At 36.4% G+C, this 22,425-nt stretch overlaps 1 protein-coding gene across 1 annotated transcript in view; it reads left to right on the top strand.

Annotated features, from left to right (window-relative positions):
- ISOC1 (isochorismatase domain containing 1) overlaps positions 1 to 11,585 on the top strand; it is a 151,300-nt gene extending 139,715 nt beyond the window's left edge. Inside the window, exon 5 of the mRNA XM_081501846.1 lies at positions 9,609 to 11,585. Within this exon, the coding sequence (XP_081357972.1) occupies positions 9,609 to 9,638 (30 nt within the window). The 3' untranslated portion in view covers positions 9,639 to 11,585. The remainder of the gene's footprint in view (positions 1 to 9,608) is intronic.
- Positions 11,586 to 22,425: the final 10,840 nt, after the last annotated feature.

The following is a 22,425-nucleotide window of genomic DNA, read 5'->3' as shown; positions in this document are numbered from 1 at the left end:
GCTGCCTGGGTTGGTCATAACTTTTCTTCCAAGGAGTAAACGTCTTTTAATTTCATGGCTGCAGTTACCATCTGCACTGATTTTGGAGCCCCCCAAAATAAAATCTGCCACTGTTTCCACTGTTTCTCCATGTTTGCCATGAAGTGATGGGACTGGATGCCATGATCTTTCTTTTCCGAATGTTGAGTTTTAAGCCAACTTTTTCACTCTCCTCATTCACTTTCATCAAGAGGCGCTGTAGTTCTTCTCTTTCTGCCATAAGGGTGGTGTCATCTGCATATCTGAGGTTATTGATATTTCTCTTGGCAATCTTGATTCCAGCTTGTGCTTCTTCCAGCCCAGCGTTTCTCATGATGTTCTCTGCATATAAGTTAAGTCAGCACGATGACAATATACAGCCTTGACGTATTCCTTTTCCTATTTGGAACCAGTCTGTTGTTCCATGTCCAGTTCTAACTGTTGCTGCTTCCCGACCTGCATACAGATTTCTCAAGAGGCAGGTCAGGTGGTCTGGTGTTCCCATCTCTTTCAGAATTTTCCACAGTTTGTTGTGATCCACACAGTCAAAGGCTTTGGCATAGTCAATAAAGCAGAAATAGATGTTTTTCTGGAATTCTGTTGCTTTTTTGATGATCCAGCGGATGTTGGCAATTTGATCTCTGATTCCTCTGCCTTTTCTAAAACCAGCTTGAACATCTGGAATTTCATGGTCCATGTATTGTTGAAGCCTGGCTTGGAGAATTTTTAGCGTTACTTTGCTAGCATGTGAGATGAGCGCAATTGTGTGGTATTTGAGCATTCTTTGGCATTGACTTTCTTTTGGATTGGAATGAAAACTGACCTTTTCCAGTCCTGTGGCCACTGCTGAGTTTTCCAAATTTGCTGGCATATTGAGTGCAGCACTTTCACAGCATCATCTTTTAGGATGTGAAATTGCTCAGCTGGAATTCCATCACCTCCTCTAGCTTTGTTGGTAGTGATGCTTCCTAAGGCCCACTTGACTTCACATTCCAGGATGTCTGACTCTAGATGAGTGATCACACCATCGTGATTATCTGGGTTGTGAAGATCTTTTTTGTACAGTTCTGTGTATTCTTGCCACCTCTTCTTAATATCTTCTGTTTCTGTTAGGTCCATACCATTTCTGTCCTTTATTGAGCCCATCTTTGCATGAAAGATGGGTTTTTTTTCCTAGGGCTCCCTATAGTATCATATTTAGCATATAATTGTAAAGGTATCTCATCCCCCCTACAAGCATCTTTGTTATAATACTTTCTAGATATTCCCAATATTTTATTAGAGTGGAGGTTTCAATACATGGAGAATGAAATTCAGAGGTTAAGAGAGAAATGGTGCCATGTTCCCATCCTCTTTAATGGACATAGGCATAGCAGAAGCAGCCTGGTGTCGAGGACAGCCCTCCTGGGAGTTGACCATGAACTCTATCAGTGAACTATGCAGTGATCATGGACCAGAGAAATGGGAGCAGTGGGGGTCGGTGTAGAGCAATAGTGGGAATAACTGGTGAGTGCCTGTGAGACAGGCTCTTCTTTCTCAAATAATGCACCAAAGAATATGACCTCTGACAGCAGGAAAGGAGAGTAGCAAGGAGAATATTCTGGTGCTTAAAATTTCTTTCGCTGTCACTCCCCTTAAAAAGTGACTTCCTTAGTTACATCTTGGTACTTACAAATCATTGTCATCTTTTGGCCTTTAATTTATGCAGATCTACAACCTGAAATCTTTTAACTAACAATATGAAAAACTAGCATGCTGGTTTTGAAGGGATTTGTTTTGCATTTAGCTTTAAATTGATTATCCTTTCTCACCTGTCTGTTCAAAGCATTCTCATCTCTCAGTTATGACCTTATCTAAATAGCAGATTAACTGGTTTAGTATCTGTGCTGATAAGAGAAATAGCAGGGCTACAGATCAAACAATGTTAAAAATTCTCTAATCTATGAGCTGTTTCTCTTTATCCTTTCCTAGGATATGTTCTCTATCTCTGGTTAATGGCATTGTGATAGAAATCAAATATTATAGTAAAATATTATATATATCTACCTATCTCCTTTTTTATGTATAAGGACATATATCCTAATATTTAATTATTTATTTTAGCTTTAATTTATAAATCACAGATAATATAATGTATTATATGTTAAACATATTGATGCATTCTTTTTATTAAAAAACAGTGATAAGCAGCATTGACCATCAGGAAATAATATATACTACATTCAGTGCAGCCCTTCAGGTCTTCAGTCTCTCCAAAACTGTAATTACAAATCCAGATGGCATTTGGAGCAGGTATTATAGCCACATCTGTCTAATGCATCTCGTTGCATCTATTAATCTTTTATGCAGGATACTTAAAAATTTGCTAAAAATAAAGCATTCTTTGCATGTAACTAGAGTATAAGTCATTTATTTTGATATTACTAGGGACTGTTTCTAATTAAGAATAACATTTAAATCCTCTTGTACAAAGTGTTCCAGTATTAATTAAAATATACTCTCTCAGATTACTCTTAGAAAACTTTTTTTTCTCACAGCCTCACTTTAACGGTGCAGTCCTGTACTTCTGCTATACAGGGCATGTGGATAAGTGGAAATAAGTCTCTTTTTTTCTTCATTCTAGTGTTGCATATCAGGAGTTAATCATAAAACAATGGACTCAATATTAAAAGATACTTTAATGAGTCAAGACCATTCAAAACCTCAAATCCTTTTTGAATTGAAGTATAGTTAAATGAAAACTGCTCAGAATACATTAGGTGGCAGTATCATGAAACATAATGAAGCTATTATTATATGATAGTATCATATTCATCACTCATTATTAAAATTCTTCACTGATTTGCAGTGCTTCATGAGGACATTCAGTACTTCCCCTCTTTTCATCATTTTATGTACAAAGCTTTCCCTGTGAGATTTTAATTAAGTGATTAGGAAACTAAGCTAAAAGCCATTATACTTTCCCCCAAAAGGGGAAATATTGTTATTAATAAGTCTTAAATTGTCAAAGATGAAAAACTTACGGCTCTTGGAAGACTCTGAAGTGGTTTAAATACTTTTCCTCCTATAAAGACTAAAATACCACAGGATATTTAAAGTTCCTTCACTGTTCTTTGAGAGAGAAGTGGAAAGCAGAAAGGAAAAGAAAAATATTAGCAGAGCAACTAGAAATCATATTAATACTAATGTATTAATGCTTTATCAAGGTATTACTGTAACTTGGAACAAGCCCTGCATTTGTTTTTCTTCTTTTACATTATAAAAAATACATGAGTATTATTTGCCCACCAGAGAAAATGTTTTCCCATAACCTTTCACTCTATTATATTGCGTCATATTCGCCTTGGAATACAAGTAGATGATCTTTCTCCTCTCTCTTATTTTGACAAGCATTGTGGGCACTCTTACTGGTCGCTAAGCACTCTGTAGGCCCTCTTTCTAGACTCTCATAAGGTAGATTGCATTACTGGTCTCAATTCTTCACACTTCCCTGAAACCATTCTGCCCTGTGCACGCCTACCTCCTCTAAATAAAGAGATGCAATCTAATTCCCTAACCCTCAAGTCTGGGCTTTCCTTTGGCTGACTGCGGCCAATAGTGTGAGCTGGAAATGACTGTGTCAGTGCCAAGCCTAACTCAAGAGGTATTGCCTGTTTTCCTCTGACTCACACACTTTGCCATTACTGTGAGAACATGCTTGGTTTAGCTGCCTGGAGAGCAAAATAGCAAAACCAAGTCATCTCAGTTACCCCAAAGAGGGCCAGCCTAGGTTAGCCAATGAGCCACTGATTCCTGTCAATGTGAGTAAGCTTATTGTTTTGTGGATTTCTGATGTTATTCCATTTTGTCACATAAATGCCCCCTATAGGTGTCAGCTTTTTACTGATACCTATATTACTTATTATTTGGTCAATTTTTATCTATATCCAATACATGTTTTAAATGAGAGTGTATTTCCTATTGTATGCAGAACTATCTTTATATCAGATAAATCTCAAGTATATTATTTAATCTGCTTTATATTTACTTAATTTGGATCTGTTTGATTTATAATTTCTTGATATGATTTATATAACATTTTCTCAATATGATTTCTAATTTCTTCCAGTAGAACCTCAGTTTTAGCTTTAGATATTTTAAAACTTTGATGTTACATGCCTCAAGTTGTATGACTGATCATTTTCCTGATTAAATAATAGTTTTCTGATGACCATTTTCATGGTTTTCATTTTATATTTAATTTCATTTTTATGGTATTAATATTGTTTGGTTTTTTTAGTTAAGCATATCCTGGGGATTTACCTATCTTATTAATCATTTCAATCAATTTTTTAATAAAAATACTGAAGGACTTACAGTAAAAGATTTGAGAAATATTAACTTTGTGTCTTTTACAAAGGAAATTATTGTTACTTTTTGAAAAGATTAATACAAATAGACAAACTTTCTCTGAAGTTGAGAAAGAAAAAATTTCAAATTCAAAGTGAGAAGGGATAGCTATAAAGAGCAGAAACTACAAATTATTTATAATATAGTATACAGTATAATATAGTATATATAATAGTATACAGCAAATTTCCATTGCCTTTCTATTTACAAAAAAAAAAAGAAAATAGTATAAGAAACCATACAAGAATGATTAAAATCCTGGGTGAGCAATTTTAAAGGGGGAAATATGAAATGCCAGATTGGCACAAGAATAAAACACAAATAGACCAATAGTTCTTGAAAATCTTGGATTGGTAATCGGGAGCCTTTCCAACACAGAACCAGGCAAACAGATTACAGCTGAGTTTTAGCAGATGTTAAATTTATAAATTTATAGGATAACACTTATAAAAGTTTTTCTGAACACAGGATATCTAATATTTCTGTGATACTAGAGAATATTGGAAAACTAAACAGAATTACATGAAATAAAATCATATTTCATTTCATAAATAACCATAGTGATAAAAATTCTACACAAATTACAATATACTTTCAGTAACTAATATACCAAGAGTTTATCCCAATAATGTAAAGATATTGCAAAGTCATAAAATTGTATTAGTGTAACTTATCATGCCAACAGAGCAGTTAGTTAGCACTTTTCTCTTTTCTAATTAGCAGTTTTGAGTATTATCTTTCTATGTGTAATCTGTCATTTGTATGATTTTGGAGTCCATTAAGCTTATTAAAGCATCTTCTTACTATGTCACTTAAAGGCAAGTAGCATTAATCAATTTTCTAATGTTAAATAATCCCTGCCTTCCTGGGAAAATATTCATTTGGCCATTATGATTTTTAAAATATGTTTTATATTTTAAATATATTGTGTGATGTTTTATATAGAATTTTTTCTATTTGTGTTCTTTAAAAAGATTCACTTATGATTTTATACTCCCTTATTACCTTGTCCAGTTTGGATATCAAAGGAACTTATATCTCTAAGAGCTGTTTGATTTCAAATTTAATACTATTTCTACTTAGATTCTATGGAAGATGCAAAAACAAGATATATTAGCCCATTAATTCTATGTTCCTTAATTTTACATTCTGTAGATGAGCTTATATTTTAGAATTATTTATTCCTTGATTGAATATGGGTACTCACCTCTAAAATTATTTGGGTCCATGTTTTCTTTTAGGAAGAAGGGGAAATAGTGTACATTTGGAGTTGTTTTCCTTAGTGGTTATGATATACTCTTTTTTGCTGTCTTTTTGAACTCGTTTTAATAGATTATATCATTCTAAGATAAATTTTAGATTTAAAATCTATTTGTACTCATTTTAATGTTTATTACCTATATTTGTTATTCCATTAATTTAAAAAATATGCATGTATCTTCAGTAAAGTATTTTTTATTCCATATATTATTTGCCTGCTCTTTTTATTTCTTACTGAATCATGCCAAAGATTCTTTCTTATATTAATCTTTCCTAGGATGACATTAAAAAATTTGCATATCATAGATGCCAATTAATAACAAAAGGCACTTTGACTCATGTGTTATTTAGAAGTGTATCTTAAAATTTTCCCCAAATGGACTATTTTGAATGTTGCCTTTATATTGATAACCCACTTAATTTTGTTGTGGGCAGAGTTTAATAATTGTTGAAACTTACTTTGGTACGTGGTACATGTTTGCCAATGTTCCAATTGTGCTTGAAAAAAATATTTTTTCCTCATTTATTAGGTTTGGTGTTGTATTTACAGTCTTCACATCAAGCTTATTTGGCTAGTGTGTATGCCCAAGTTTTAGTAATTACTGGTATTATATTAAAATTCTTACTATGATGATCTGTTTATCAGTGTTTCCCTGTATTTTGGTCAACTTTTATTTTTTGAGGTTGCATTATTAAGTATATACAATTTTAAGAGTGTTTTATCTTCCAAATGATTTGAATTGCTTTTATTATATATTAACTCTCTATATGCCAGCATGCTTTTACATTAATAGTCATATCAGTCTTTATTTTGTTAATATTTGCATGCTATCTCTTTTTCAATAATTTGACATTCACCCTTTCTCTTGTCTTTATGATTTAGCTTTGTCTGTTGTGAGCAGCATATGGCTAGATAAAGATTATCAGATTTGGAGGAAATGTCTAGTAGATGGTCATGCTAACCCATAATGACTGAAAGTCAACCTTAATATTCCAAATAATATTTCTTGTGTAAGAAATATTCTTATATAAGCTTCAACATATAAAAACTTTATGTCTTATATTATATTTCATTTCTGAATCAAAATACAGACTTTCCATGATACATAGCTTTTTAAATAGAAAATAATTAACAGAATTTAATAGTAGAGCTAAAGCTAGTTAAGCTTTGAGGTACTAGAAAAAAATATCAAAAATTAATGTTAATTTCCCCTTCTCTTCTGGATATTTTAGGTTAGCATTCAAACATGCTATGAACATATTCCCTTATTAAAAACTCTCTGCTCTATCTCTCTGCTCTGCTTCACAGTAAAATTCCTTGAAAGTTTCCATAATTGTCATTTCTAATTCCCTCTCTCATTTTATCTTGAACCCTTTCATATCCTCTCTCCCACCCAAATTGCTCTTTCCAAGATCACCATGATTAATATTCCATCTTCGTCTTACTGACTTATCAATGTTTTACATAACTGATCATTTTGTTTTCCTTAAGGCACTTTTTCATTAGCTTCTGGGATATCCAATTTATTTTCTTTCCACTTACTGCTACTTCTTGGTCTCATTTGTTGATTTTTCTTTTTCTTCCTAAATTGCAAGCATCAGAATACTGTAAGACTTAATGCCTAGAATTCTTTATTCTTGTATATATACTCCCTCTGTGAGCTTATCCATTTTACAAGCTTGGATTCCCAAATTTGTATCTCTATTCCAAAACTCTCTTCTGATCTAGTGAAAATCTCTACTGGACTGTCAAATAAACATCTTAAACTTAATATGCTCAGAAAGAACTCCTCCCCTCACCCTCCCACCCCCCAGATTTTGACAAACGAGTTCCACCAGTAGTTTTCCCTAATAAGGTTAATGCAACACGATCCTTCTAGTTAATCTGACCAAGAAATTTTGGAGACACTATTTGCAGAGACACCTAACTATCTCCATTTTAAATCTTCCATTTACTTATGGATTCTTCTCTACCCATGTTTTATTTAGCTGCATATATTCCCAGCTAGAGACTACAGCCCAGATTTTTTTGTAGCTATAAATAGCCATATGGCTAGCCATTCCTCCAATGAGATATGAATTAATATGAAGCATGCAGTTTCTACTTCATGTTCTTAAAATTGTTTTTGTTTGAGCTCCATATTTTCCCTCCCTTTCTACAAGTTGAAAATTGACTTTAGTTCTTCTGAGCTACCTAGTAGATTAGAAATATTTAGGAAGGCAGAGCCCCCTTCCAATCTGGTCCCAGGTTGGCCCATTTGAACAGTGCTCTCCAACACACCCTGGATTATTTGTTTTATTTGTGCAACTATTTTTTATCTTACGATAACAAAAGTTAACTGTCCTTCAGCTAACGCACCATACTTGAGTCAAATCTTTCCAGTCTTTTTGACTTTGCTTATGAAATACATCTAGAATAATTGTTCTAAACTAGGATCAACTTTCTACTCCTGGAAATGTTGGGAGACATATTTAGTTGCCACAAATCAGTTGAGAGTTTGTCACTGGCATCTCATTAGATATCAGAGAGGCTGCTAACCATCCTACAGTGCATAGGCCAATCCTCACAAAACAAAACTATCTGGCCCAAAATATCAGTAGTACCAAGGTGAAGAAATCTTGCTCTAGAATGGGATCACTTCTCATCACCTCTTTTCCTACTTCCTGCTGCCATCTTTTCTCACCCATTATTGCTGGGTTGCTACTGAGAGTTCCTGTTTTCACTCTCACTCCTTATAATCTATTCATCACATAGCAGCTGGAGTGGCCTGCTAAAAATTATCATCTCACATATTTATAATCTTCCAATGGTCACCCAACTCATTCAGAATAAAAGTTGGTCTTTTTCTTGTTTTTAGCTGTACCATGCAGCTTACAGTCTCTTAGTTGCCCCACCAGGGATTGAACCTGGGTCCCTGGTAGTGAAAGCACAGAGTCCTAACCACTGGACAGTCAAGGAATTCCCAAAGACAAAGTCATCTACGAGGCTCTCCATCATTTGAACCCTACTCTCTCACCTACTTTTTACATCATTCCAGCCACATTGGTTTCCTTGTTCTTCTTCAAACCAGCCAGACACATTCCTGGATCAAGATTTCACCCTGCCCTTCTCTCTGTCTGGACCACCTTCCCCACAGAGGTCTGCATGGGCTGCTTACTTCTATTAGGTCAATGGAAACTTTCTTGATCCTACTCCCTTTCCACAACACTTCATATCAGCTTTAACTTGCTTCGTTTCTTCCATTGCACTTGCCATTATCTAGCAAACTATATAACTTACTTTTTGCTATTTATTTTCTATCCCCTGCTACTAAAATGTAATGTGCATGAGGACAAAGGTCTTTGTTATTTTTCATCACTGATATATTCCCATGGCCTTAGAATAGTACCAGGGTACATAGTAGGCACTCACTAAATGAATATTTGTTGAATGAATGAATGATCAAAATTATCTAGGCTCTCAGTACCATACATTAAATAGTGTGGTATTTGTTCAAGGGTGTTTACCTAATCTACCCTTGTCTCTAGCCATAGGCAATTTGCATCTGGTTGCTTGGACTTTATTTCTAGCCTGAAAGGTTTGGGTTTTGTTTCAGTAACAGTTTTTTTCCAACATAGTTCAGAAGTTAAGTGTTTTAGGATAGACTTGCCTTCTGACTTTATTATGGGCTCAAATTGGTTTTATAATGTGGTTGTTCAGCTCCTGAGGCAGTTTGAGTCAAGATTTTCCTTGCAAAATTTGCCATCAAGTCCCTTCCCCTCTAAGACCACCCAGATCTTGCTGCTGTGTTTTTGTGCCTGCACACCACGGCCACCATGATCATGAGCAATTTTATGCATTTACTGATTAAGCACTTCAATAGGCAAGTGAAGTTACTTAAGAAGTTCTCCTAAACATTGAACCATTTATACTTTTTCCTCTCATTTGTCTTCCCATTTAGGACCCCCTGGTCTGCCCCAGTTTTATGTGAAAAGAAAAAAGGAGGACATGACAGGATGTATTATTTCACAGTGTTTGAACAGGGTTGCTTTGGTGTTGTACTCAGCTACTTCTTCTCCAGATGGTTTTAAAGGCGCAGCTAGAACAATTGGACAAAACTGATGTTAATTTCTGTTTTTTCCCTAAACTGTCTACACTAGCCCGTGAAAATCGATTTACCTAAATGCCTCCATGAAAAAATCTAATGTTGCCTGTGTTATAAATTGTCTTAAAAATGCTAAATGTAGGATGATTCTGTTTGACTGTCCTGAACCCTTCCGGGAATAATGACTTTAGAGGGAAGACCTCTGTACCCCTAGTATATCAGTTGTATGTATGTGCTCAGTCATATCTGACTCTTTGCAACCCTGTGGACTGCAGCCTGCCAGGTTCCTCTGTCAATGGGATTCTCCAGGCAAGAATACTGGAGTGGGTTTCCATTTCATCTTCCAGGGGATCCTCCCAGCCCAGGGATCGAACCCACATCTCCTTCATCTCCTTGCACTGGCAGGCAGATTTCTTACCACTGAGCAACAGGGAAAGTCCTATATACCATTGCCGTTATCTTATTTTCATTTAAGATAACACAAGTATATCTTTTATAGATATGCCTTCTTATCAGAAGATAATGTAATAGGAACATTAGTTGCCTTTTCAGGCTCAGGGCATAATATCAATGAAATTCAATTAAATTTCTTCAAATTTCAGTCTGTGCCAAAACAAAATTTTATGTTTGGGGCACATTGTTCATGCAAGATTTGATTCAGAAAGGTAAATTAGAATCTATATGTATAATTTGAGAAACATTTGGCTTAAATTATGGCACAGGTAACATAGTGTAGTAGCTTTTATTCTGGAATATAGGCATTTGGATTTTATAAAGTAATTTTATAGTTTTGATGTAACAAGAAAGTAAAGGCTTTTTTTCTTTTTTGAGATGACATGATTAAAAGGACTCTGTGATCTGTTATTCATCAGTGCACAACTGCTGGCTTTTTATTTGTTTTTGACATTATGAGAAACATGATACTCTTGTATTGTTTAATGAAAAGAACCATTCATTTTGAGTTACTTTGCTTTGAGGTGAAATTAGAAATCCATGTGGCCTAAATGAATATGAGATAGAAATTCATATCAAAATGTATTTTTTCATAATAATAATGAATATTAAAAAGCATCTTTGGTCTCTATATTTCTTGTCTGTTTAAGAAGCAAGGTTAACCAGGGATAGAAAGGATAAAAAACTAGTTTGACAAGGGAAATAAATTATTTTCTAGAGGAATGCTATACTTTTTTCATGTGGTCATAGTCCATAAGTTCATAGAAAACATATTTATTGCATAACTGTGAAGTCATTTTAGGTTTTCATTTTGGTACCCCACAAATTTAATGTCTTGCTCTTCTAAAAGTTTTTAGTGGCTAGTCATCACAATTGGTTCTAAATTTTCTTAACATTTGGATGTGTTATTAATAATAAAGCAACTCTCTCAGTTTTTCAATTTCACCTTTCCAAACCACACCATTGACCAAATAGTTCCTCTTATAACCAACCACTACTTACTAAAGACTAGGACAAAATCGTGGTTGCTATTTTTTCTTATAAAATTTCTCTAGTAGATTCTCTTTGGTAGGTGGGTGGCTTTAAGTAATTAATGGAGAGGACAATCGCTGCTCTTCTACCAAAGTGCTCAATGACCAAAGGGAAGGCCCAGCCTTTAATTTGTAATTTTTGAAAGTAGGATTTGATCAGTTATTATCAACTGACAAGGAAAAGAAGAGTTGGAACAACTAAAAGATTTTCAGAAACACTACTTCACCCCAAAGTTACCAACCTTTAAAATCTAGTAGGGCTATGGAAGTGTGAATATTTTTGCCATTTATTGCCAAAATGTTACAGATGATATTTTGTTTTTGTTGTAATAAAGCTACATAAAGAGACTATGCTCAAGTGTTTGATTTTCCCAAGTGACCTTTGAATCATATTTGCATTTTAAACACTAACCCTTGAGTAATATAAGTATAGTGTTTAACAATAACACAAAACATAGTGTAAACAAAGAAAATTTCATATGGGAAGCTCTCCTCTGTGAAGAATAGTACAAAGGAGATATTAGGAAAAACTAGATGAGCAGATGGTAAATGGGTGTGTGCTCAGTCATGTCTGACTCTTTGCAACCGCCTGGACTATAGGCTACCAGGCTCCTCTGTTTGTGGGATTATCCTGGCCAGAATACTGGAGTGGGTTGCCATTTCCTCCTCCAGGAGATCTTCTTGACCCAGGGATCGAACCCACATCTCCTGTGGCTCCTGCATTGGCAGGTGGATTTGTTTGTTTGTTTGTTTAACCAGTGAACCACCTGGGAAGCCTGAGCCATCATAGGAAGAGAGAAATTCTGGAGAAGTTGAGAAAGACTCTAAGAATGTTTAATTGATGTTATACTTCACTGTCTTGTCCAATACAATGTGGGAGTGGAAGAACCAGGGCAGATGGCCTAACATCCATAGCCTACAATTAGTGTGCCAGGTCCAGGAATTCCCATTTGTCTATTGTAGAGACATGGCAGTGCTAAGAAAATCAGTGAAACAAGTGAAGTTTGTATCCAATGTTAGAAAACCATCAAGAGACAAAAATTTTGTGCACTACAAATTTCATCATTAGAGCTGGTTTGACAGTCCAAAAAGCCAAGTAGATGAGTCACATATCGGTAGGCCTCACTCATGAAATTCAGGAATTGTATGTGTCTCAGGGCAGTTGTGATCACCAAGAAAGCAGAGCACATGTACCAGGGTTCCTTCCCCATCTGCACATAAGCTTCCCAACATTCAGTCTTGGATGAAAGGAGGAGGGAAGTGAGCCCTTTGAGAGGAGAGAGAATCAAATGGTAAAATAGTGCACCTCTAATGGTAGATATTTAATTAGAAACAAAATAAGCAATAAAATACCATCTTTGTGGAATGGGAGCTCTCCTAATGGCCCCAAAGATTACATCTTGCTAATTCCAAATTAAAAGATGACCTATTAGTTTTCTTTGTATCGCTAGCTAATTTACAAATGACTGCACTCACCTTCTTCATTGTCAACAAACTTCTGAAGATGAGTGTTAAAAACATGGAGTTTCCTTGTTGCAGTGAAGGCTGACCTGGAAGTATTTTTGGAGGCCAGCCTGGCTGCTAAGGGAGGGTGTGAGTAACAGCCGCAAACACTCACATAGACAGCATTTTGGCCCCTTCTAGCTGTAGTTCCTCTGCAGCTGCTGCCTCTGAACTTAGTTAAATCAACTGCTTCCCATTACATAGGGAGACAAAATTTAGTAATACAAGCCATCGAAGTCTTTATTTGGCCACCTGGTTCTCGGTAGTTCAATATTACATATGATTTTTTATTCTGTAAGGTATATTCTTAATAAAAGTACATTTAGGATGATCTTCAAACTCTGTTTTCTCAACATGAAATAATCAAAACAATATTCTTCTAAAAAAACTCTCCATGTAACTAGCTACATAGGTTAACATAATCACACAGGTAACTCATGCAAACATGTTTACACATGGATACTCATCAAAAATTAGATGAAATAGCTCCATTTAACTCAAACATATTTATTTAACTCATAAATAATTGGTTAAAAGTCAAACATTTAAATGCCATAAACATGTATTTAGTGCACACAGAGATATAAATAACACCAGATTTCAGGGATATTACTACTGAATAATTCCAGGATTGTCAATTCTTTTTTTTTTGTTTGTCTCAAAACAAGCAAAATGAGTAAAATATTTCCTAGTTATGATTTATATATGCATGGCTTAGTCAAGTAAATGATTCTGTTTTTGTGATGAAATGTTCTGTACCTTAAGTTAGAGTCTCCAAAAGCTGACCCAAGGCAGGGGTGAAGGTACATGAAGTTTATGAGAGGTGTACCTGTAGGAGATTGGAGATATAAAACAAAATAATCTTTTAAAGATTTGTTTTTAAACAGGTTACCCCTTGAGAAACTAGGACTTAATCCTTCTAGGAATGCCAAGAGATGGTGTGCAACATCTTTTATTCCTTGGAGAAGAAAATGACAACCCACTCCAGTATTCTTGCCTGAGAAATGCTGTGGACAGAGGAGCCTGGCAGGCTATGGTCCATGGGGTCACAAGAGTTGGACATGACTTAGTGACTAAACCACCACTACCACCACTCCTTATCCCAACTGAGGGTGGGAATCCTGGAGTGAGTGGACAAACTCCCATCAGCCCTTGCTTGAAGGTTGTTCCTAGAATGAAGAGGGAGAGAATTCATTTCTCAGGACAAAAAGCCTAGGACTTGTGACCTGTCTCTTGCATGGCCTTTGATGGCCAGAAAATATCTTCAGACAAGAATTTCTGGTCAAAAATAGCAAAAAATCTTGGGATATATGGCAGGAATTGGTATTTTAAGTCAGCCTGATCATGCTCAGTCCCTCAGTTGTGTCTAACTCTTTGTGACCCTGCCAGATTCCTCTATCCATAGGATTTTCCAGACAAAAATACTGGAATAGGCTGCCATTTCTTCCTGCAGGGCATCTTCCCCATCTGGGGATCGAACCTGCATCTCCTACACTGCAGACAAATTCTTTACTGCTGAGCCACGGTGGAAGTCAGCATGGTAAAGATTTTAAAAGAGTGTGCCATGCAGAAGGAAATGTATACACTAAGGCAAATAGATGGAAGGTGTTGGCTATCTTGAAAAACTGAAAGAAGATCAGCTTGGTAGATTCTGGCAGGCTACTGGAAGCATATTGTAAAATAAGGATGGGAAGATTAAGGACAGATTATGTAAGACTTTCCTGACCCTGTTTAACATCTGGATCATATCCTATATGTTACAGGGGACTATTAAAGAATTCTCAGCAGCAAATACCATTAAATTTTGAGATCATCTTTGCTATTATGTGAAAATGGGATGGAGAGAGGCAAGAGTACATAGAAGAGGAAAGATGGCAAAGGAAACATTTGCACAGTCCAGGATGTAGGTGGCAGAAATTTGAAGTAGATGGAGACTGGGAAAAGTGAACAATTGTGAAGTACATTTTGGAAGTAAGATTGAAAATGTTTATGATGGTGATGACAAGGAGAGAGCACAGTTTTCTGATTGTGCTAGTGGATCCATGAAGGTGCCATTGATTCAGATGGAGAAGTCTAAAAAGAAAAAGAAAATCTAGAGATCAGATTTGGAAAACTTAAAGCTGAAGTGATCCTGAGACATATAGGAAAAATGTGAAACAAGTAGTGAGGTATATGAATGCTCTGGGTTGAGAATGTAATTCTAGAAGTTAGGGAGTACTTTTCTGTAAATCATGAGCATGTCAGAAATTACTATTCAAAATTACTGTTCATTCTCTAATGTAGAGAATTCAGCAAAAGAAAGGGAGTCAAATATTTTAAAAATGACACAAAGCAAAAGAAAAATATTACATTTATGTATGCTATTTATGCCTATTTATGTATTTATCTGTATATAATTTCCTATGTATCTGTGAGTTATTTACTTAAAAGGCTCACTGTGTTGAAATATTGTTCCCAAACTCAATGCCTTAACATTTTTCTTGTTTTTTTAGTGACAATAATGACTATATTCTCTTCACAAGCTCTGATTTAACATGTGAGCTTCATAGTACATGGTATAACAGTAAAAGATGGTAATTTTGAAATTTTCTGTAATTGAGTAGGATCTGTTCTTCAGGAATTATCTTGTAATGTACAAAAGGAAATCAACCCTGAATATTTATTGGAAGCACTGATGCTGAAGCTGAAGCTTCAGTACTCTGGCCACCTGATGTGATAACCTGACACATTGGAAAAGACCCTGATGCTGGGAAAGATTGAAGGCAGGAGGAGAAGGGGATGACAGAGGATGAGATGGTTGGATGGCATCACTGACTCAATGGACATGAATTTGAGCAAATTCCGGGAGATGGTGAAGGACAGAGATACCTGGCATGCTGCAGTCCGTGGGGTCGCAAAGAGTCAGACATGACTGAGTGACTGAACAACAACAGCAAAGGTACAAAAGTAGCCCCTGAGTTATAAACACATCCCCCTACCCCCTGCCCTTCAAGTCCTAGGCTAATTAGGGAATCCCTGAAGCTGGCAGAGTAGGTGGGAGAAATTATAGCTTAAGACAACGATTCCCTGGATCTGAGGAAATGGTGTTGAGCATATACTATGAGGATTAATACCCATGCCCATAAACCAGAAAAACAGCCTCAGAAACCTAGATGGTCAGGAGCAAGTGTTGATGTAGGGCAAGCAGTTTACAAGTAAAACACAAACAAAGCTGGCTTATCAGAAACTGGCTTGTTTTTATTGATCATGTGTAAGATGGAGGAAGGCTTGACAACTCCCAGGGGCAACAGCTGACCTACTAGAAATCAGAGTTGACATTTTGCACTTAATGCATTGTAATCTAGTAGAACGTTTCACAATCTTCCCATATACTTAATACCCGATGATAACACATAGCTCCATGAGGTTCAATCTTTTATTTTTTATTTTTGGCTGTGCTGAGTCTTCATTGCTGTGTATAGGTATTTTCTAGTTGTGGCAAGCAGGAGTTACTCTCTAGTTGGGGTGGGCAGGCTTCTCATTGCAGTGGTTTCTCATGTGGAGCATGGGCTCTAGGTACATGGGCTTCAGTTCTTGAGACACATGGGCTCAGTAGTTGCAGCTCTCAGGCTCTAGAGTGCTGACTCAGTAGTTGTAGCACAAGGGCTTAGCTGCTCCTCGGCATGAGGCATCTTCTGGGATTAGGGATCAAACTGGTGTCTCCCGCACTACAAGGTGGATACTTACCCACTGAACCACCAGGAAAGCCTGAGGCTCAATCTTGAAGTGGTGCCACATTCAGAAGAAATGTATCCAGCTCCAGGGGTTTTGAAAATACAGACCTGTATTTGGGGCTTCTTTAGAGGGATAGCTTGAGTAGTTTCTGCTGCATGTCACATGGAAAGCTTCTGTAAGAATCTTATTTGGAGACTCTTGCTTAACACCATCGCATGCTCAAAACTTTTCACTGTTTCTCCTCTCATTCTGATCTCTACTCCCACTCTTTCTTGTGCAATTAGGCCCTTTAGCTTCATGCTCTACAACAAAAGGATTCCAGAAATAAAGCCAATACACAAAGATACATATTCATTGTGGAGAGAAAAGACAAGGAAAACTCACAAAGGGGATAATTTTGGATCCCATTATTTTTCAGTAATTTTACACAAATTTACACATGACAAATATTTACCTTACTTTAGCCCTCATTTCTGATGATTCTCCCACCCAAAGGTGACACTGGTATGAATGTGAGAAATCCCAAGAAATCTTATCATTCAGCAAGTCACTCTATATTTTTTTAGTCTTAGTTTCCTAATTCAGCAGCTTAGGAATACTTGCCCATCTTGAATCAGTTCAGTTCAGTCTCTCAGTCATGCCCGACTCTCTGTGACCCCACAAACTGCAGCACGCCAGGCTTCCCTGTCCATCACCAACTACTGGAGCCTGCTCAAACTCATGTCCATTGAGTCGGTGATGCCATCCAACCATCTCATCCTCTATTGTCCCCTTCTCCTCCCACCTTCAATCTTTCTCAGCATAAGGTTCTTTACCAATGAGTCAGTTCTTTGCATCAGGTGGCTAAAATATTGGAGTTTCAGCTTCAGCATCAGTCCCTTCAATGAATACTCAGGACTGATTCCCCATCTCAAATAAAATCATTTAAAAAACACTTTTCAAAAGTGTAATATCTTAATGCTTTAAAAAATATAATGTATAGAATTATATTAATCCATACTATGAAGGTATATTTAGTTTATGTGTAGCACTCAGGGTAAAATCTGGCACAGAATTGGCCTGTAATAGGTATTTATAAATGAATAGAAATCCTAAAATAAAAAGTAACAAGTTAATCACTTTATACCCTTGTAAAAATACCATTAACTCAATTCCAATTAATACTAATGGAATGTTTTATTTTTAGGATAAGCCATCATACTTGTAGCTCAAGATATCAAGAATAGTATATATTAATACATATGTATGTATGTATTATCTGTATATATATACACACATACTGTCTTTGGAGAAACTCTGATAAGCAAATGGAGAAAAAATAATACCACAAATAAGTGATTTAATAGCCTTAAAATTTTCATTGTCAGAGACTTTTAAGAAAAGTCACTGTTTCTCCTCCTACATCTATAACTTAGGACAGCAGCTGACAGCTCATCACAAAGATCCTGTCTCTCTCAGAATATCTATATTCTAGGAAGTGAAAGTCACTCAGTCCGGTCCAACTTTGCGACCCCATGGACTGTAGCCTACCTACCAGCTTCTCTGCTCATGGAATTCTAAGGCAAGAATACTGGAGTGGGTGGCCATTCCCATCTCTAGGGGATCTTTCCAACCCAGAGATCGAACCCAGGTTTCCTGCATTGCAGACAGATACTTTACCATTTGAGTCACCAGGGAAGCCCTAATAGTCTAGGAGTCCCTCTGTAAACTTAGACTGTGAATGAAATAATTTCCGCTTTTGTAATGTTTCTTTGTCGGTTGGTTTGATTGCACAGTATCCCTGTGTGGCTTGTTTAATTAGAATTCAAAGGTAAGACTTACAATGCTTTAGTAAAGAAGCTGAACTCAGATTAGAAAGGAAAAGACCCTAGACCAGGAAAAACTTCAAAGCACACTCTATAAACAAGATTGCAGCCCAGCAACTGTCTCAGAGATGGGGAATGCCTCTTTTGGTTTAGCTGGAAAGTAGAAGGCACCACAAGTCAGTATTTATTTTTTTAATCTCTTCTCAACGGTCTGCGGGTTTTGGCTCCTGTGTATCTGCTAAGTGGTAATTCTAATCTTTGGAAGTCCATTTTCTTCCCTCTCTAAGAAGCTTCCTGTGATCTGAAGCCAAGAAGAGCTGGACAGAACCCAAGGTTGTTATCACATTTATCGTATAGCACATAGAGTTTCAGGACAGATTACAGACTGATTTAAATGTTAAGGGGATGGAAAGGGGTTGGAAGGGATGGGGCTGAGAGAGGAACAGAGAAAGAAAAAGAGACTTCAATGAAGCTGTCCAGGAAACAAAAAAGCCTTTTACCTCATATTAAAAGTAATCACCGAATCCCCCTACTCAAGTAAATGAAGTAACATCCAGTTCAGCCCTCTTGATTGTTTTATCAATATCACACAGCCTGTACTACTATCCTAATGAATTCTCAGCCAAGTCTCAGAAAACTGCCATCTGCATTAGCTTGTGAGCAAATTTAAAGGAGATGGTTACAGAAGACCTGAGCAGAAACAGAACTGAGGGACTGAAAACATAGGCAGCCAATCCCTTAAAAGATGTTACATGTGTACTAAGATAGATAGTTAGATAGGTACACAGCTATTAAGAGAATTTTGTATCAAATGCGTTGATGATTTCTGATTCAACTACTGAATTATAAAGTCAACCAAAATAGTGATTAGACACTTGCTAAAACAAAACACTGATTCACTTAATTCTAATTGGGAGGTTTATGCGAAAGCTCATCTCTTGTGTTAATAACTGGTTTGAGAAATACATAAACAAAACCAAAAGGGGAATGGGTACAAGCAGTGATGCAAATTGTGGTATACCATTGGAATAATATTTATTTTCTAATCATAAATTTGCATGTTTGTAAGTTTTTGCAGTATAGACTTAAAATAAACTATTTTCCTTATAGTGATTTGTTTACTCCTGGATGCTTGAAGTTTTGAAGAGTTTTCAAATAAGGGTCAGGTTCAATAACATTCTGATTGCCATGTTGCATGAAATTGCATATGAGGCTAAATCTTGTGTGGCTTATGCAAGCTCCCATGGTATAGAAGATACCTAATATCATGTGTTAATAAGAATGCTTCAAGTTTTATATAACAGAAATCAGATTATACTAGCAGAAAAAATGAAGAACTTTAAAATTTTGCCTTTTTAAAATAATATATCCACAAATAGAGCTGGTTTCAGATGAGGCTAATTAAGTGGTACTATTTTGGTATCTGGGGCTTCCCAAGTGGTTCAGTGGTAAAGCAGCCACCTGCCAATGCAGGAGACACAGGAGATGTGTGTTCAGTCCCTGGGTAGGGAAGCTCCCCTGGAGTAGGCAACCCACTCCAGTATTCTTCCCTGGAAAATTCCATGGACAGAGGAGCCTGGTGGGATACAGTCCATGGAGTAGTAAAGAGTCAGACGTGACTGAGCACACATGCACATCTTGGTATCTAAGACCTTTATTTTCATCTCTGTGCTCATACTTCCATAATTTAGCTATATGCTTTGGCTGACTACTTCTGGGGATCTGAGATGACTTTCAGCAACTCTGTGTGTTAATTGATTGTGCAATTAACTAAAAAGTCAATAATAGCTTTTCCAGCATTCACAGCAAATCATTGGTATTCTTTCCACTTGCACTGCTTCAGGTCATATGCTCAACTTTCATCCAGTTACAGGGATATGAGGTTTGCTGATTGGCTTAAATTAGATAATGAACTGGGTGGAGTCAACCTCACCAGAAACTATCTAAAGAGTCTCCAAAGAGGAATTGAAGATTGTTGAGAAGGAAAAAGAGGTGAAAGAGAAAATGAATGCTAAGAAAGTAACAAAAAAGTACCTGCTACAAGAGTCTTAATTTTGGCAACAATTATTGATATTCAGGGTTCTTATTTTCAAACAGTGCTATGATTAAATTTTGAAACAAAGATGGAAGAACTCTGAATTAGGCCATGCACAAATTATATAAATTGTTATTTTAAAAGAAATTGAGAACATAGATGATAATAAAATGATACTATTTTGAAGGTGACATGTTTAGTGATGACTTTTAGTTGGGAACTAAGTCGCTTCAGCTGTTTCTGACTCTGCAATGCTATGAACTGTAGCCCACCAGGCTCCTCTGTCCATGGGATTCTCTAGGCAGGAATATTGGAGTGGGTTGCAACGTTCTCCTCCAGGGGATCTTCCTGACCAAAGGACTGAACCTGCATCTCTTAGGTCTGCTTGGCAAGCGGATTCTTTACCACTATCACCACCTGGTAAGCCCCTTATATTTATGTCACTAAATACATGAATGCCAAAAAAAAAAAAAGACCTTTAAGGTTATTGATGAACAAATCATACATTACATTTACTGTGAGATTATGTGGATTTAGTTTGCTTTAACTGTGGTATATTTCAAACAGAAACCATGCACTTATTTCTGTAGTATGCTGCTGCTGCTGCTAAGTTGCTTCAGTCGTGTCCGACTCTGTGCGACCCCATAGACGGCAGCCCACCAGGCTCCCCCATCCCTGGGATTCTTCAGGCAAGAATACCGGAGTGGGTTCTGTAGTATGAACTAAACTAATTTTTTGGCTTCTGAGGTTGTTTGATATTATGGTTAAACTCTATCAGTTATAATTCTAAATCCTTAGTCAGAGACCATTAGCCAATGTTTATACTATCACTGAAAGAGATTTCATACTCAGTTTAATCACCATCTCCCTTATCTTCAAAACTCTGCATAAATTGCCTATCTGGTTCAGAATTTTCTTTCTTATTAGGGTTTGTTGTTGTTCAGTTGCTCACTCGTATCTGACACTTTGTGACCCCATGGACTGCAGGACTCCAGGCTTCCCTGTCCTTCACCATCTCCTAGAGTTTGCCCAAAGTCCTCCATGGAGTTGGTGATGCCATCCAACCATCTCCTCCTCTGTTGTCCCCTTCTCCTCCCACCTTCGATCTTTCCCAGCATCAGGGTCTTTTCCAATGAGCCAGCTCTTCGTATCAGGTGGCCAAAGTATTGGAGTTTCAGTTCAGCGTCAGTCCTTCCAATGAATATTCAGGGTTGATTTCCTTTAGGATGGACTGGTTGGATCTCCTTGCAGTCCAAGAGACTCTCAAGAGTCTTCTCCAACACCACAGTTCAAAAGCATTGATTCTTTGGTGCTCAGCCTTCTTTAAGGTCCAACTCTTACATCCATACATGACTACTGGAAAAACCATAGCTTTGACTATACAGAACTTTGTTGGCAAAGTATAGCCAGCAGATGATAGAACTACCAACGTTCATGATTCTTACAAAATTTAAAAAAGCAAAACCAAAAAACAGAACTCCTTGTAGCCATTGATACATAGTTAAATATATTCTTACTGTTTTAAATTTGGCAGTTAAAGGTCTGTCTAGATTAACTTTCAAAAGTATTCCAGATAATATGAACAGACATATATGGGCTCTATTGACAAACCCATACTGAGAATAATTTGGGAATGCTGAATAATAACAAGATATATTTGTAGCCACTAAGTGCTGGACTCTTCGTAAAATAGTTATTAGTATTATTACTATTTTACATATGAGAGAATGAAGCCTAGAAATGTAAGATAACATTTCTCAAGATAGTAAATTGTAGAGAAGGACTCAAACTCAGAGAGTGTGACTTTCAGGAGAGAATCCTTTCTTTCTTTTTTTCCTTTTGCTCAGTTTTTTGGTAAAAAATTTCATACATGAGGCTGAAAATATTGTGTAATAAATGACTACTTACTCACCACCTGTTAACATGTTACAATATTTGTTGTATTTATACGTCCGTATTTCTATGCATTTTAATACTTTCTAAGCATTTGAAATTATGGACAACATGACATTTCATTCCTACATATTTCAATATGCATTTCCTGCAAATGGCATTCTTTTTCATTTCCACAATAAAATAACTCACCTGATAAAAGTAATATTTCCTTAATATTATGTCCACCCAGTGCTCAA

Source organism: Giraffa tippelskirchi, chromosome 6 (assembly GCF_054371585.1).
Source record: "Giraffa tippelskirchi isolate mGirTip1 chromosome 6, T2T-mGirTip1v1.2.pri, whole genome shotgun sequence".
In the NCBI taxonomy this organism is placed as follows: domain Eukaryota; kingdom Metazoa; phylum Chordata; class Mammalia; order Artiodactyla; family Giraffidae; genus Giraffa; species Giraffa tippelskirchi.
The sequence above is the reverse complement of the archived record's forward strand: the minus strand, read 5'-3'. Positions and strand labels throughout refer to the sequence as shown.